Source organism: Diabrotica undecimpunctata, unplaced genomic scaffold (genome assembly GCF_040954645.1).
Source record: "Diabrotica undecimpunctata isolate CICGRU unplaced genomic scaffold, icDiaUnde3 ctg00000715.1, whole genome shotgun sequence".
NCBI classification, from domain to species: Eukaryota; Metazoa; Arthropoda; class Insecta; order Coleoptera; family Chrysomelidae; genus Diabrotica; species Diabrotica undecimpunctata.
The window spans coordinates 58,955-72,500 of NW_027311974.1; the positions used below are offsets into that span (position 1 = coordinate 58,955).

General features: G+C 34.8%; 4 protein-coding genes and 1 non-coding gene across 5 annotated transcripts; 3 read left to right on the forward strand and 2 right to left on the reverse strand.

The window, feature by feature from the left end:
* Positions 1–2,714: 2,714 nt before the first annotated feature.
* LOC140431375 (histone H2B-like) lies at positions 2,715–3,200 on the reverse strand. Its single transcript, XM_072519312.1, has one exon. The coding sequence runs from the start codon at positions 3,136–3,138 to the stop codon at positions 2,767–2,769; it is 372 nt and encodes a 123-aa protein (XP_072375413.1). The 5' UTR covers positions 3,139–3,200; the 3' UTR covers positions 2,715–2,766.
* Positions 3,201–3,329: 129 nt separating this feature from the next.
* Positions 3,330–3,813, forward strand: LOC140431374 (histone H2A). Its single transcript, XM_072519310.1, has one exon. The coding sequence runs from the start codon at positions 3,385–3,387 to the stop codon at positions 3,757–3,759; it is 375 nt and encodes a 124-aa protein (XP_072375411.1). The 5' UTR covers positions 3,330–3,384; the 3' UTR covers positions 3,760–3,813.
* A 491-nt stretch (positions 3,814–4,304) lies between these two features.
* On the reverse strand, positions 4,305–4,711 carry LOC140431376 (histone H4). The gene has a single exon (XM_072519313.1). It carries the CDS (start codon positions 4,662–4,664, stop codon positions 4,353–4,355), a length of 312 nt encoding a protein of 103 aa, XP_072375414.1. The 5' UTR covers positions 4,665–4,711; the 3' UTR covers positions 4,305–4,352.
* Positions 4,712–4,771: 60 nt separating this feature from the next.
* Positions 4,772–5,369, forward strand: LOC140431372 (histone H3). The gene has a single exon (XM_072519308.1). It carries the CDS (start codon positions 4,915–4,917, stop codon positions 5,323–5,325), a length of 411 nt encoding a protein of 136 aa, XP_072375409.1. The 5' UTR covers positions 4,772–4,914; the 3' UTR covers positions 5,326–5,369.
* A 423-nt stretch (positions 5,370–5,792) lies between these two features.
* LOC140431415 (5S ribosomal RNA) lies at positions 5,793–5,911 on the forward strand. The gene has a single exon (XR_011949668.1). It is a non-coding gene; the product is annotated as a 5S ribosomal RNA (ribosomal RNA).
* Positions 5,912–13,546: the final 7,635 nt, after the last annotated feature.

The following is a 13,546-nucleotide window of genomic DNA, read 5'->3' on the forward strand; positions in this document are numbered from 1 at the left end:
TTTCTTTATTTCTTTTAAGTCTTGCTGCTTGTCGACTTGTAGTAGGTAGGAGCTACTTTGTGCTCCTGGCTTCCTGGTTTTGAGTTCTGTAACCTTTCCGATTATGCCTTGCTCTCGTAGATCGGCTTCGACCTCGTCGAGGTCCATTCCTGGAGCCGCCTTCATGACAATCTTCTTCGTAACTTCAGACTTCTTTGTGAAGGTATGGAAGGCCGTAGATGTTGAGATGAAGTCCTGTTTTAATTTTTCGTAGTCCTCGTTGGACCTAAGGTACACCCTTGTACCTGCTTTTCCGGACGGTGATATCTGAAAGTTATTGTGCCCCAATAACTTCGTGATTTCTTTTATGAAAGTTGAGTAACTCCCTATTTGTCCTGCTATGACAAGGGGAGGTACCCTTTCTTTCCTGTTGCTGGCTGTTGGAGTGGCTTCTTCCGTGTCGACTGTAGTTAAAACTTGATAACGGTTTTTTGTTGTAACCGTTCCGCTGGTAGTTGGTCGTTGTCTTGCTCCTGCGATGTTTTCGTGGGAATTTCTTCTTTGGCATTTAACTGCTTGGAAGGGTTCCTCCTCCATGATTTCAATATTGTTGGAAGCCATTGTTGCTGTGGTTTCTTCTATTGAGTTTTCAACTTGTCCTATTTCGGTATCTTGTAACTGTTCCTTATCCTGGGCGGGTCCACCTCTCCTTGAGGTGGGCCTGAAGCTTCTGTTCTTGAATAATTTCCTGTGTAGTGGGAATTCTCGTCTTATTGGACTGGAAGCTGAAATTAAATCTGCAATTTTATTAGTAATAACAGTTTTATCGTCTTTTTTAGTCTTGAAAAAGACTAAATCAGAGATATCCTGATTTTTCTTACATGAAAACAATTCAGTCAACGTAAACCGTTCAGTTTACCGCCGACTGGATTGGGTTGGGGTAGCTGTTTGACGTCAGTCGCTCGGACCTAAGCCAAGAAGCAGGAAATAGACTGTGATACTATGGTCAACCTTCCAGTTGCGAGTCTCACCGTCTACTAAACGCTTACAAAATTTTCGAAGGTTTTTAACGAATGTCGGCCGGACGGTAAACTGAACTGTAGATAAGTAGAAAATCGAGAAAGTCAAATATTCCAGATGTGTGTGTGTTTCAACTTCATTTTTACGGTATTTTTTTATTTTTAAAACGAGATATAAATAAGAAAGGGTGAAAAATCTTTAAAACGTTCTTTAAATAATATAAAAAATTGGAAAAGAATACAAAAACTGGTTACCCAAGCTTGTTAGGAAGGCTCAAAAAACTAGGTACGTTCTTTCTGACCAGTTGTTGGCCTTTTACCTTTCAATATTTGAACAATATATAAGGAAAATCTACCATATAGACTATTTTTACAAATTTTCAACTATCTGCTTTTGCAATCACCATACAAGACATTGCAAACATCAACCGTATCAGAGTAAAATACGTATCTAACTATGCATGTCTACCCTCGTTGCTGATAATCGACAGTCATGATGTTTCATATGTTAAGGATAGTTCCAAATTTGTAGTGTTTAAATTAAATTTAATAATGGGTACAAAATAAAAAAAAATATCCTGTATCATCATGCAATATCAAACACTATTGTTTATCTTATACAGTACTTTATTTGGCTAAGAGTTCACTACACTTACATTAGGTTAAAATAACAAAGAATAAGCATTCACAATAATACAATAAGTTTAACAAATTATGTTTAATGAACTATAAGTTTAATTAAACTTCCATATTTAATCCTACTTTTAATGGGATAATTCACTTGTCTTTTACTTTTCATAATTAAATCTATTCAGTCCCAAATTTGAAATTTCTACTACGTCCATCACATTTAATGCAGTTTATATTTGAATTATTGTTGTTTTTCAATTAATATTACTTCGATAAAACACATATTTGTTTTTCAAATAGACCCCTCCCATCTTGAACGTTTTTACACTAATATAGCAAAACAACAAAGTCATTGTGAGTGTCAATTCTCATCCTTCTAAAACGAAAATCGAAATATAGGTATAGTAGATATTTTGTGAAACGCAAAAACGTAGAAAACATACGAAACTATTGAACGTATTGAGCAATAAGTACTGTTAAAAGTGAAGGAGCCGTTTGTTGTAGTTACAAGGTGAAGTATTAAAATTACTTAGAACTTCGGTACCTTCATTGTTGGCGTATATAGCTAATTCTCCCGGAAGTAATAAACATACGATCGTTTCAAATATATCGAAGGCAGATTAATTTACAAACAGATTAAATTCACTATTCCGAAAACCTTGAGTTTACAAGAAACTTCTGTCTTCCAGCCTGGAGATAAATCAGGTCATGAAGTTGTAAATTATTTTTGATTTAGTCAGTCAAAATTTAGGCGGAGGCGTAAAAAACCATTGGCTTAACAAAAAAGTTCAGTGTTCCAGCCTGGATATAAAGCAGGTCATGAAGTTGGAAATTATTTTTTGGTTGTGAGTCAGACTCTAAATTTTGGCGAAGGTGCGTCCCGAATTTTTAAATTTCCATTTAAAACCTATTGTAGAACCAACAGAATTTTAACCCGGTTTAATTTTTTACTTGGTAATACAAATCGACCTGATTCAGTCAATCGAGTGACCAGCTTGCATTTATATATTTGTTAAAAAATAATTTGAAGTCGATTAGCTTCTTTAGTTGTTAGATTATTTGAACGTTTCTCACATAATCATAAAATTGTGGCTCTGAAAAGAACCGTTTGTTATATTTATAAAAGGAAATATTATAATTACTTAGAACTTGTATATTTAGTAACAGCTTTGGTACCTTCACTAACGGCGTGTTTAGCTAATTCTCCTGGAAGTAATAAACGTACGGCGGTTTGAATTTCTCTGCTTGTAATTGTTGACCGTTTATTGTAATGAGCTAAACGGGAAGCTTCAGCAGCAATTCTTTCAAAAATATCATTTACAAAACTGTTCATGATACTCATAGCCTTACTGGAAATACCAGTATCAGGATGCACTTGTTTCAATACTTTATAGATGTAAATGGCATAACTTTCCTTCCTCTTACGTTTCTTTTTCTTATCGGCCTTGGAAATGTTCTTCTGAGCTTTTCCTGCTTTTTTAGCAGCTTTACCACTAGTCTTAGGAGGCATTGCGAATAAATTGACGTTTACTCTTTGAAAGTCGGACGAAAACTAGCTTCCGCGACTTTCAGTTTTTTTTTATAATAAAATGAGTAATACGGCGTAAGCCCCTCCCACCAGCTCTTGCCTGCGTACCGATAGGTCTGAAAACCTGATTGGTCTGAGAAATAATATAAAAATCGCCAATTTAACTTTATAGGGGATCAGTCTTTACTTGATATCCAAGGTAAATTAACACAAGTAGAAATCTAAAAGATGTCTGGACGTGGTAAAGGAGGCAAAGTTAAGGGAAAAGCAAAGTCCCGATCAAATCGTGCTGGTTTACAGTTTCCGGTAGGTCGTATTCATCGTCTATTGAGGAAAGGTAATTATGCCGAAAGAGTTGGTGCCGGAGCTCCTGTATACTTGGCAGCTGTTATGGAATATCTAGCTGCTGAAGTTTTGGAATTGGCAGGAAACGCAGCGAGAGATAACAAGAAGACCCGTATAATTCCAAGACATTTACAGTTAGCTATAAGAAATGACGAGGAATTAAACAAATTGCTTTCAGGAGTTACCATTGCCCAAGGTGGAGTTTTGCCTAATATACAAGCAGTACTGTTACCTAAGAAGACAGAAAAGAAAGCCTAAGAGCTGTACTATTTTCCCTTTTTATACAACCCGGCCCTTTTCAGGGCCACACAATATTTCACGTGTGAGTTTAAAGTATTCTATTCGGTATCGTTGTTTTTAGAAGTAGATTATATACGTTTGCTGAATTATAATACGCGTTAAATGTAACGAGCAATAGGCAAACGTATGTACATATATTTCATAAGTATCAAAATATTTCTGTTAGTTTTTGAAATAATATAATGGGATAACTCATGCATATTTGAACTACTTTCAATTCATCATTAAAATATCGTTAAGTATAGAACGAGCTTTCATGAAAACTTTTCGTATAAGACGGTATGTATAGCTAGAAGGGACACATTGGTTTTTTCAATCGATGGGAAGTATATTTAAGGATACTATGCGGGAGACATTACCAGTTTTTACCAGACAAGACAGTTTTCTTGGGATTTTATTGTAAAGATTGTCAGTATCGTGACACGTACGTGCATGAATTTCTATGCATTAAAATTGTTTTAAGAATGATAGTAAATAATGAAATTCTATACATTTGCAATAAATTGTGGTTCTGAAAAGAACCGTTGTTTTAAGAATCATATTCATAGCAATTAACCACCAAAACCATATAACGTACGACCTTGCCGTTTAAGTGCATATACAACATCCATAGCAGTTACTGTTTTCCTTTTGGCGTGCTCAGTATAGGTAACTGCATCTCTAATGACGTTCTCCAAAAATACTTTCAATACACCTCTCGTTTCCTCATAGATTAAACCAGAAATACGTTTTACTCCTCCGCGACGAGCTAGTCTTCTGATAGCAGGCTTGGTAATACCTTGGATGTTATCACGTAATACTTTACGATGACGTTTAGCGCCACCTTTTCCCAAACCTTTACCACCTTTTCCACGTCCAGTCATTTTTAGGGTAAAATTAGTTTCGACTTTCTGGAAAAAACAACTGCCTATGCCTAAGGCTTTATACCCGCAATTTCAGTCATTGACATGCCTCCAAATTGAAAACCGACCAATGGTATTAAAAAGATTACAATTAAAAATTATTTAGTGGACCAATAAAAATTAAGATTGCCCCTCCCTTATCGCCACATATGTCCTATGTATATAAGCTGGTAGGTAGCACGAAAAACTCGGTATACGCACGCGAGAAATAATGGCACGTACAAAGCAAACAGCCCGAAAATCTACTGGTGGTAAAGCGCCACGTAAACAGTTAGCAACCAAAGCTGCTCGTAAGAGTGCACCTGCCACTGGAGGAGTTAAAAAACCTCATCGTTACAGGCCAGGTACCGTAGCTCTTCGTGAAATTAGACGTTACCAGAAAAGTACTGAATTACTTATCAGAAAACTACCTTTCCAACGTCTTGTCCGTGAAATCGCACAAGATTTTAAAACAGATTTACGTTTTCAGAGTTCGGCAGTTATGGCTTTACAGGAAGCGAGTGAAGCATATTTGGTAGGTTTGTTTGAAGATACCAATTTATGCGCTATTCACGCCAAGAGAGTCACTATTATGCCAAAGGACATTCAGCTAGCCAGGAGAATCAGGGGCGAAAGGGCGTAAACAAATAAAATATATTATAAAACGGTTCTTTTCAGAACCACAAATATCTGAGTGTGTAAGATTATTTCTTCTAAAGCACTCTTATTCACTTCCGTTACTCACTTTTCAAAGAATTTATATATGATTTATTTTGTTATATTTTCGGTAAAATTGAGTCTTGATCGGAGATATGAACTTTCTTACATAAATAGATATAATTTGTGTGTGGCACTGAAAAGGTCATTTAATTTTAAAAATTCGAATATATTAGTCCAATTACTCCTTTAATATTTAGGATATCTTTTTCACATTTAGAATACTTAATTATATATTTAATGTTCCAAGTTGATATGATGAGAAGAACTCATAAGTTTAATTTCACGTAGGAGAGGTAGGTAAAGAAGATTTAAAAAGCATAACTGTCCTTAATCGTTTGTATAATTTGCTCACCTAATTCATTTTGATATCAATTTGTTTCATTTATAATCGGCAACGGCCATACCACACTGAATATACCGGTTCTCGTCCGATCACCGAAGTCAAGCAGTGTCGGGTGCGGTTAGTACTTGGATGGGTGACCGCTTGGGAACACCGCATGTTGTTGCCTTCCTTTTTTTCTTTTTTAATTTTTGATATTATTAATAATAAAAAATCCATTATACAAAAAGCGAACGCTTACACATTTTACTGAATTTATTGCATCATAACCGTGCGAATGGAAGTGCATAAAATGTTAGCGGTTTTCGAAATATTGAATTAAATCCGTTTTAAAAAGATCGGCCTATAGTTTTGCTTTCGTATGGCTCCAACCGTATTAAATTCAAATATCAAAGCATATTAAATTGTACTAGATTATATAAATATAAGCGCCATCTGTTCGTGTTTATTGTGAATTACTGTTGTAATACTTTCAGCCATACTTCACAGACTTTTGGATAGCTGGCACACTTTGGAACTCTCAATTTAAAATATAAATGGTATGTAATAATTACTAAATTTAATATTTTTAATACTATTAAGTATATAAATATTAAATTTAATACCTTTTTAATACAATTAAATATAATAAAACACAATTATGTATATAGAAAATACAAACAAGTACAGTTAAACGATTGGTTTACAATAAGTAGTAAGCGTTTCATAGGTAATCGAAACAAAATGTAATCAGAGTACATATATGCGGGATATATGCCTCTAAAGCCCAACTCCTCCGGCAAACTATCGACAGTGTGTATACTGCTAGTCAAAAGCCGATCATTTAATGATAACTTGATGACCTGCTTTACTGTTCAGACTGGAACACTGAAAGTTTTTCTAAAGTGAAGTGATTTCAAAATATTGAATTGGATAAATTTAATCCTTGATGGCCTGCTTTACTCTTCGGGCTGGAATACTGAAATTTTTTGTAAAGTGAACGGATTTCAAAATATTAAATTTAATGAATTGAATCTCGCGAGTTATTATTAAAACTTAATATGATATTCGAAATATTGAATTAAATCCGTTTTAAAAAGATCGGCCTATAGTTTTGCTTTCGTATGGCTCCAACCGTATTAAATTCAAATATCAAAGCATATTAAATTGTACTAGATTATATAAATATAAGCGCCATCTGTTCGTGTTTATTGTGAATTACTGTTGCAATACTTTCAGCCATACTTCACAGAGTTTTGGATAGGTGGCACACTTTGGAACTCTCAATTTAAAATATAAATGGTACGTAATAATTACTAAATTTCTTATTTTTAATACTATTAATTATAATAAATATTGAATTTAATACCTTTTTAATACAATTAAATATAATAAAACACAATTATGTACATAGAAAATACAAACAAGTACAATTAAATACAGTTAAACGATTGGTTTACAATAAGTAGTAAGCGTTTCATAGGTAATCGAAACAAAATGTAATCAGAGTACATATATGCGGGATATATGCCTCTAAAGCCCAACTCCTCCGGCAAACTATCGACAGTGTGTATACTGCTAGTCAAAAGCCGATCATTTAATGATAACTTGATGACCTGCTTTACTGTTCAGGCTGGAACACTGAAAGTTTTTCTAAAGTGAAGTGATTTCAAAATATTGAATTGGATAAATTTAATCGTTGATGGCCTGCTTTACTCTTCGGGCTGGAATACTGAAATTTTTTGTAAAGTGAACTGATTTCAAAATATTAAATTTAATGAATTGAATCTCGCGAGTAATTATTAAAACTTAATATGATATTCGAAATATTGAATTAAATCCGTTTTAAAAAGATCGGCCTATAGTTTTGCTTTCGTATGGCTCCAACCGTATTAAATTCAAATATCAAAGCATATTAAATTGTACTAGATTATATAAATATAAGCGCCATCTGTTCGTGTTTATTGTGAATTACTGTTGCAATACTTTCAGCCATACTTCACAGAGTTTTGGATAGGTGGCACACTTTGGAACTCTCAATTTAAAATATAAATGGTACGTAATAATTACTAAATTTCTTATTTTTAATACTATTAATTATAATAAATATTGAATTTAATACCTTTTTAATACAATTAAATATAATAAAACACAATTATGTACATAGAAAATACAAACAAGTACAATTAAATACAGTTAAACGATTGGTTTACAATAAGTAGTAAGCGTTTCATAGGTAATCGAAACAAAATGTAATCAGAGTACATATATGCGGGATATATGCCTCTAAAGCCCAACTCCTCCGGCAAACTATCGACAGTGTGTATACTGCTAGTCAAAAGCCGATCATTTAATGATAACTTGATGACCTGCTTTACTGTTCAGGCTGGAACACTGAAAGTTTTTCTAAAGTGAAGTGATTTCAATATGTGTTGTTCATTAAATATAAGATAATATTAGATACGCATTAAGTGAAAATTAATACTTAACTGAAGCATTTTCCTTATAACTTTCACACATTTGTTCTGGCTAATTGGCTTAGTTCCAGTGCCATAAAACAAAACACACACACACACACAGTGATTTCAAAATATTGAATTGGATAAATTTAATCGTTGATGGCCTGCTTTACTCTTCGGGCTGGAATACTGAAATTTTTTGTAAAGTGAACTGATTTCAAAATATTAAATTTAATGAATTGAATCTCGCGAGTAATTATTAAAAATTAATATGAGGATGGTGTGTAGAATAGCCCGATTAATGATATTGATTTAATATCGACCAAGGTAAATGGCGGTAGCAGATGTTATTAACTTCTAATCGCGCCTGGGAAATGGCGCGATTAGATTATATTAACCTAATGTGAGGTTAGTGTGTGATGGATAGCCCATGATATTGATTTAATATCGACGAAGGTAAATGGCGGTATTAGATTTTATTAACTTAATATCTGCCCTGGTATTAACCTAATATGAGAATGGCGTGTGGAATAGCAGCCCGATGAATGATATTGATTTAATTTTGACGAAGGCAAATGGCGGTAGTAGATGTTATTAACTTCATTTCTACCCTGGGAAATGGCGCGATTAGATTATATCAACCTAATATGAGGTTGGTGTGTGGAATGGCCCGAGTAATAATATTGATTTAATTTTGATGAGGGCAAATGGCGGTAGTAGATGTTATTAACTTCATTTCTACCCTGGGAAATGGCGCGATTAGATTATATCAACCTAATATGAGGTTGGTGTGTGGAATGGCCCGAGTAATAATATTGATTTAATTTTGACGAGGGCAAATGGCGGTAGTAGATGTTATTAACTTCATTTCTACCCTGGGAAATGGCGCGATTAGATTATATCAACCTAATATGAGGTTGGTGTGTGGAATGGCCCGAGTAATAATATTGATTTAATTTTGAAGAGGGCAAATGGCGGTAGTAGATTTTATTAACTTCATTTCTACCCTGGGAAATGGCGCGATTAGATTATATCAACCTAATATGAGGTTGGTGTGTGGAATGGCCCGAGTAATAATATTGATTTAATTTTGACGAGGGCAAATGGCGGTAGTAGATGTTATTAACTTCATTTCTACCCTGGGAAATGGCGCGATTAGATTATATCAACCTAATATGAGGTTGGTGTGTGGAATGGCCCGAGTAATAATATTGATTTAATTTTGAAGAGGGCAAATGGCGGTAGTAGATTTTATTAACTTCATTTCTACCCTGGGAAATGGCGCGATTAGATTATATCAACCTAATATGAGGTTGGTGTGTGGAATGGCCCGAGTAATAATATTGATTTAATTTTGACGAGGGCAAATGGCGGTAGTAGATGTTATTAACTTCATTTCTACCCTGGGAAATGGCGCGATTAGATTATATCAACCTAATATGAGGTTGGTGTGTGGAATGGCCCGAGTAATAATATTGATTTAATTTTGACGAGGGCAAATGGCGGTAGTAGATGTTATTAACTTCATTTCTACCCTGGGAAATGGCGCGATTAGATTATATCAACCTAATATGAGGTTGGTGTGTGGAATGGCCCGAGTAATAATATTGATTTAATTTTGATGAGGGCAAATGGCGGTAGTAGATGTTATTAACTTCATTTCTACCCTGGGAAATGGCGCGATTAGATTATATCAACCTAATATGAGGTTGGTGTGTGGAATGGCCCGAGTAATAATATTGATTTAATTTTGAAGAGGGCAAATGGCGGTAGTAGATTTTATTAACTTCATTTCTACCCTGGGAAATGGCGCGATTAGATTATATCAACCTAATATGAGGTTGGTGTGTGGAATGGCCCGAGTAATAATATTGATTTAATTTTGACGAGGGCAAATGGCGGTAGTAGATGTTATTAACTTCATTTCTACCCTGGGAAATGGCGCGATTAGATTATATCAACCTAATATGTGGTTGGTGTGTGGAATGGCCCGAGTAATAATATTGATTTAATTTTGACGAGGGCAAATGGCGGTAGTAGATGTTATTAACTTTCTACCCTGGGAAATGGCGCGATTAGATTATATCAACCTAATATGAGGTTGGTGTGTGGAATGGCCCGAGTAATAATATTGATTTAATTTTGATGAGGGCAAATGGCGGTAGTAGATGTTATTAACTTTATTTCTACCCTGGGAAATGGCGCGATTAGATGGGCGCCCCCGAAGAAAATGGCTGGAGTCGGCAAAAGAAGATCTGAAGTCGCTGCGGGTACAAGAGTGGAAAAACTTAGCACAAGATAGAAAGAAATGGAAGAAAACCGTTGAAGCCTTGGGCCTTTGAGCCTATATATATATTGAATTTAATGAATACAATCCTTGATGACCTGCTTTACTGTTCATGCTGGAAAATGGAAATTTTTTGCAAAGTGAACGGATTTTTGCTGGGCATAGAATAAGATGGGTCAAAGTGGTATCCAACGTCACTAGAAGACAGGACCTTTAGAAAAATACCTTCTAAAAGATCGGCTTTTGATATACTGAAGTTATTGCATAATTTGAGAAACGATGGTTTCAGGGGCTGGAATTTTTAAAGTGGGAAAAACTAAAAAAAAAATAAAATTCGATAACTTGGAAACCACTGGACTTAGGGGAAAAATTCTTTCACAGGTCGATGCAGGGCACAAAAATGTTTCAACTATTTCAAAACGATGGTTCTAGGGGTTGGGGTGTTAAAATGGCGAAGCAAAAACCAAAAAAAAAACGGATATCTCGGAAACTACTGGACTTAGGGGAAAAATTCTTTCACTGGTAGGTTAGGTTCGCAAGTAGGAGTTAGAAAATGTAATTTTTTTTTTTTTTTCATCATCAGTGTGAGCCCTACCGCACTCACTAACACTTTTTTTTTGGTAAATCTGAAAAATTTTACCACGGTTGGATAGACACTAAAAAGACCTTTCAAATGATATACTGCAATATAACATAGCGTATCCGTACGATGTACAGTGCATAAAAGAAAAATAAAAAAATCCCTAATTTTAAAACCGATTGCTTTAAGAGAAATATGTTTAAGGGAAAAAAACTTTTACCACGGTTGAACAGGCAATTAAAAGACCTTTCCAATGATGTATTGCAATATACACATAGAGCTACATATACCGATACACAGTTCATCAAATGTGAGTAAATTATTGCATTTAAAAATCTGTAAATATATTGGCGTCAATTGATCAAACCGTCCTGTTTTGCCTATTTCGGATTCACCTCCTGCCAGTACTCCTAGTGCTGAATTCCCATGCCCAGGGAATCCACCTCAGTCCTCCAGGGCCTCGCCTCGCTGGAGTATTTGCTACTACCACCAAGATCTGCACCGACGGCGGCTCCAGACGGCCTCACGGCCAGCCCTTTCCCACGGGAAAAAAACTTTTACCACGGTTGAACAGGCAATTAAAAGACCTTTCCAATGATGTATTGCAATATACACATAGAGCTACATATACCGATACACAGTTCATCAAATGTGAGTAAATTATTGCATTTAAAAATCTGTAAATATATTGGCGTCAATTGATCAAACCGTCCTGTTTTGCCTATTTCGGATTCACCTCCTGCCAGTGCTCCTAGTGCTGAATTCCCATGCCCAGGGAATCCACCTCAGTCCTCCAGGGCCTCGCCTCGCTGGAGTATTTGCTACTACCACCAAGATCTGCACCGACGGCGGCTCCAGACGGCCTCACGGCCAGCCCTTTCCCACGGGAAAAAAACTTTTACCACGGTTGAACAGGCAATTAAAAGACCTTTCCAATGATGTATTGCAATATACACATAGAGCTACATATACCGATACACAGTTCATCAAATGCGAGTAAATTATTGCATTTAAAAATCTGTAAATATATTGGCGTCAATTGATCAAACCGTCGTGTTTTGCCTATTTCGGATTCACCTCCTGCCAGTGCTCCTAGTGCTGAATTCCCATGCCCAGGGAATCCACCTCATATGCAATATAATATAATGCAATATAACATATAAGTTATGTGGATTTCGATTTCGGTCCTACAAATAGTTCTTTCGCGAACTAGTTAGCGAAATAGTTCTCTTGAACTAGTTCATCTAAAAGAACTAATAAGCACACCTCTACTTCGGATACACCTCCTGCCAGTGCTCCTAGTGCTGAATTCCTATGTCCAGAAGCATGGGAATTTAACGGCTTTATTTGTTAAAATTAATGTCATAAAAAAAGCCGTCTTCAGTATAAATATATATTTATACCGAAAACGGCTTTCTGTATTTTTTAACGGCCTTATTCCATGAAAGTGAACGGATTTCAAAATATTAAATTTAATGAATTGAATCTCGCGAGTAATTATTAAAACTTAATATGATTTTCGAAATATTGAATTAAATCCGTTTTAAAAAGATCGGCCTATAGTTTTGCTTTCGTATGGCTCCAACCGTATTAAATTCAAATATCAAAGCATATTAAATTGTACTAAATTATATAAATATAAGCGCCATCTGTTCGTGTTTATTGTGAATTACTGTTGTAATACTTTCAGCCATACTTCACAGACTTTTGGATAGGTGGCACACTTTCTAACTCTCAATTTAAAATATAAATTCAGTAGTCTTCAGTATAAATATATATTTATACCGAAAACGGCTTTCTGTATTTTTTAACGGCCTTATTCCATGAAAGTGAACGGATTTCAAAATATTAAATTTAATGAATTGAATCTCGCGAGTAATTATTAAAACTTAATATGATTTTCGAAATATTGAATTAAATCCGTTTTAAAAAGATCGGCCTATAGTTTTGCTTTCGTATGGCTCCAACCGTATTAAATTCAAATATCAAAGCATATTAAATTGTACTAGATTATATAAATATAAGCGCCATCTGTTCGTGTTTATTGTGAATTACTGTTGTAATACTTTCAGCCATACTTCACAGACTTTTGGATAGGTGGCACACTTTGGAACTCTCAATTTAAAATATAAATTCAGTAGTCTTCAGTATAAATATATATTTATACCGAAAACGGCTTTCTGTATTTTTTAACGGCCTTATTCCATGAAATTAATAAACGTAGAGAATGGACTTTATGTCATAAAAAAAGCCGTCTTCAGTATAAATATATATTTATACCGAAAACGGCTTTCTGTATTTTTTAACGGCCTTATTCCATGAAAGTGAACGGATTTCAAAATATTAAATTTAATGAATTGAATCTCGCGAGTAATTATTAAAACTTAATATGATTTTCGAAATATTGAATTAAATCCGTTTTAAAAAGATCGGCCTATAGTTTTGCTTTCGTATGGCTCCAACCGTATTAAATTCAAATATCAAAGCATATTAAATTGT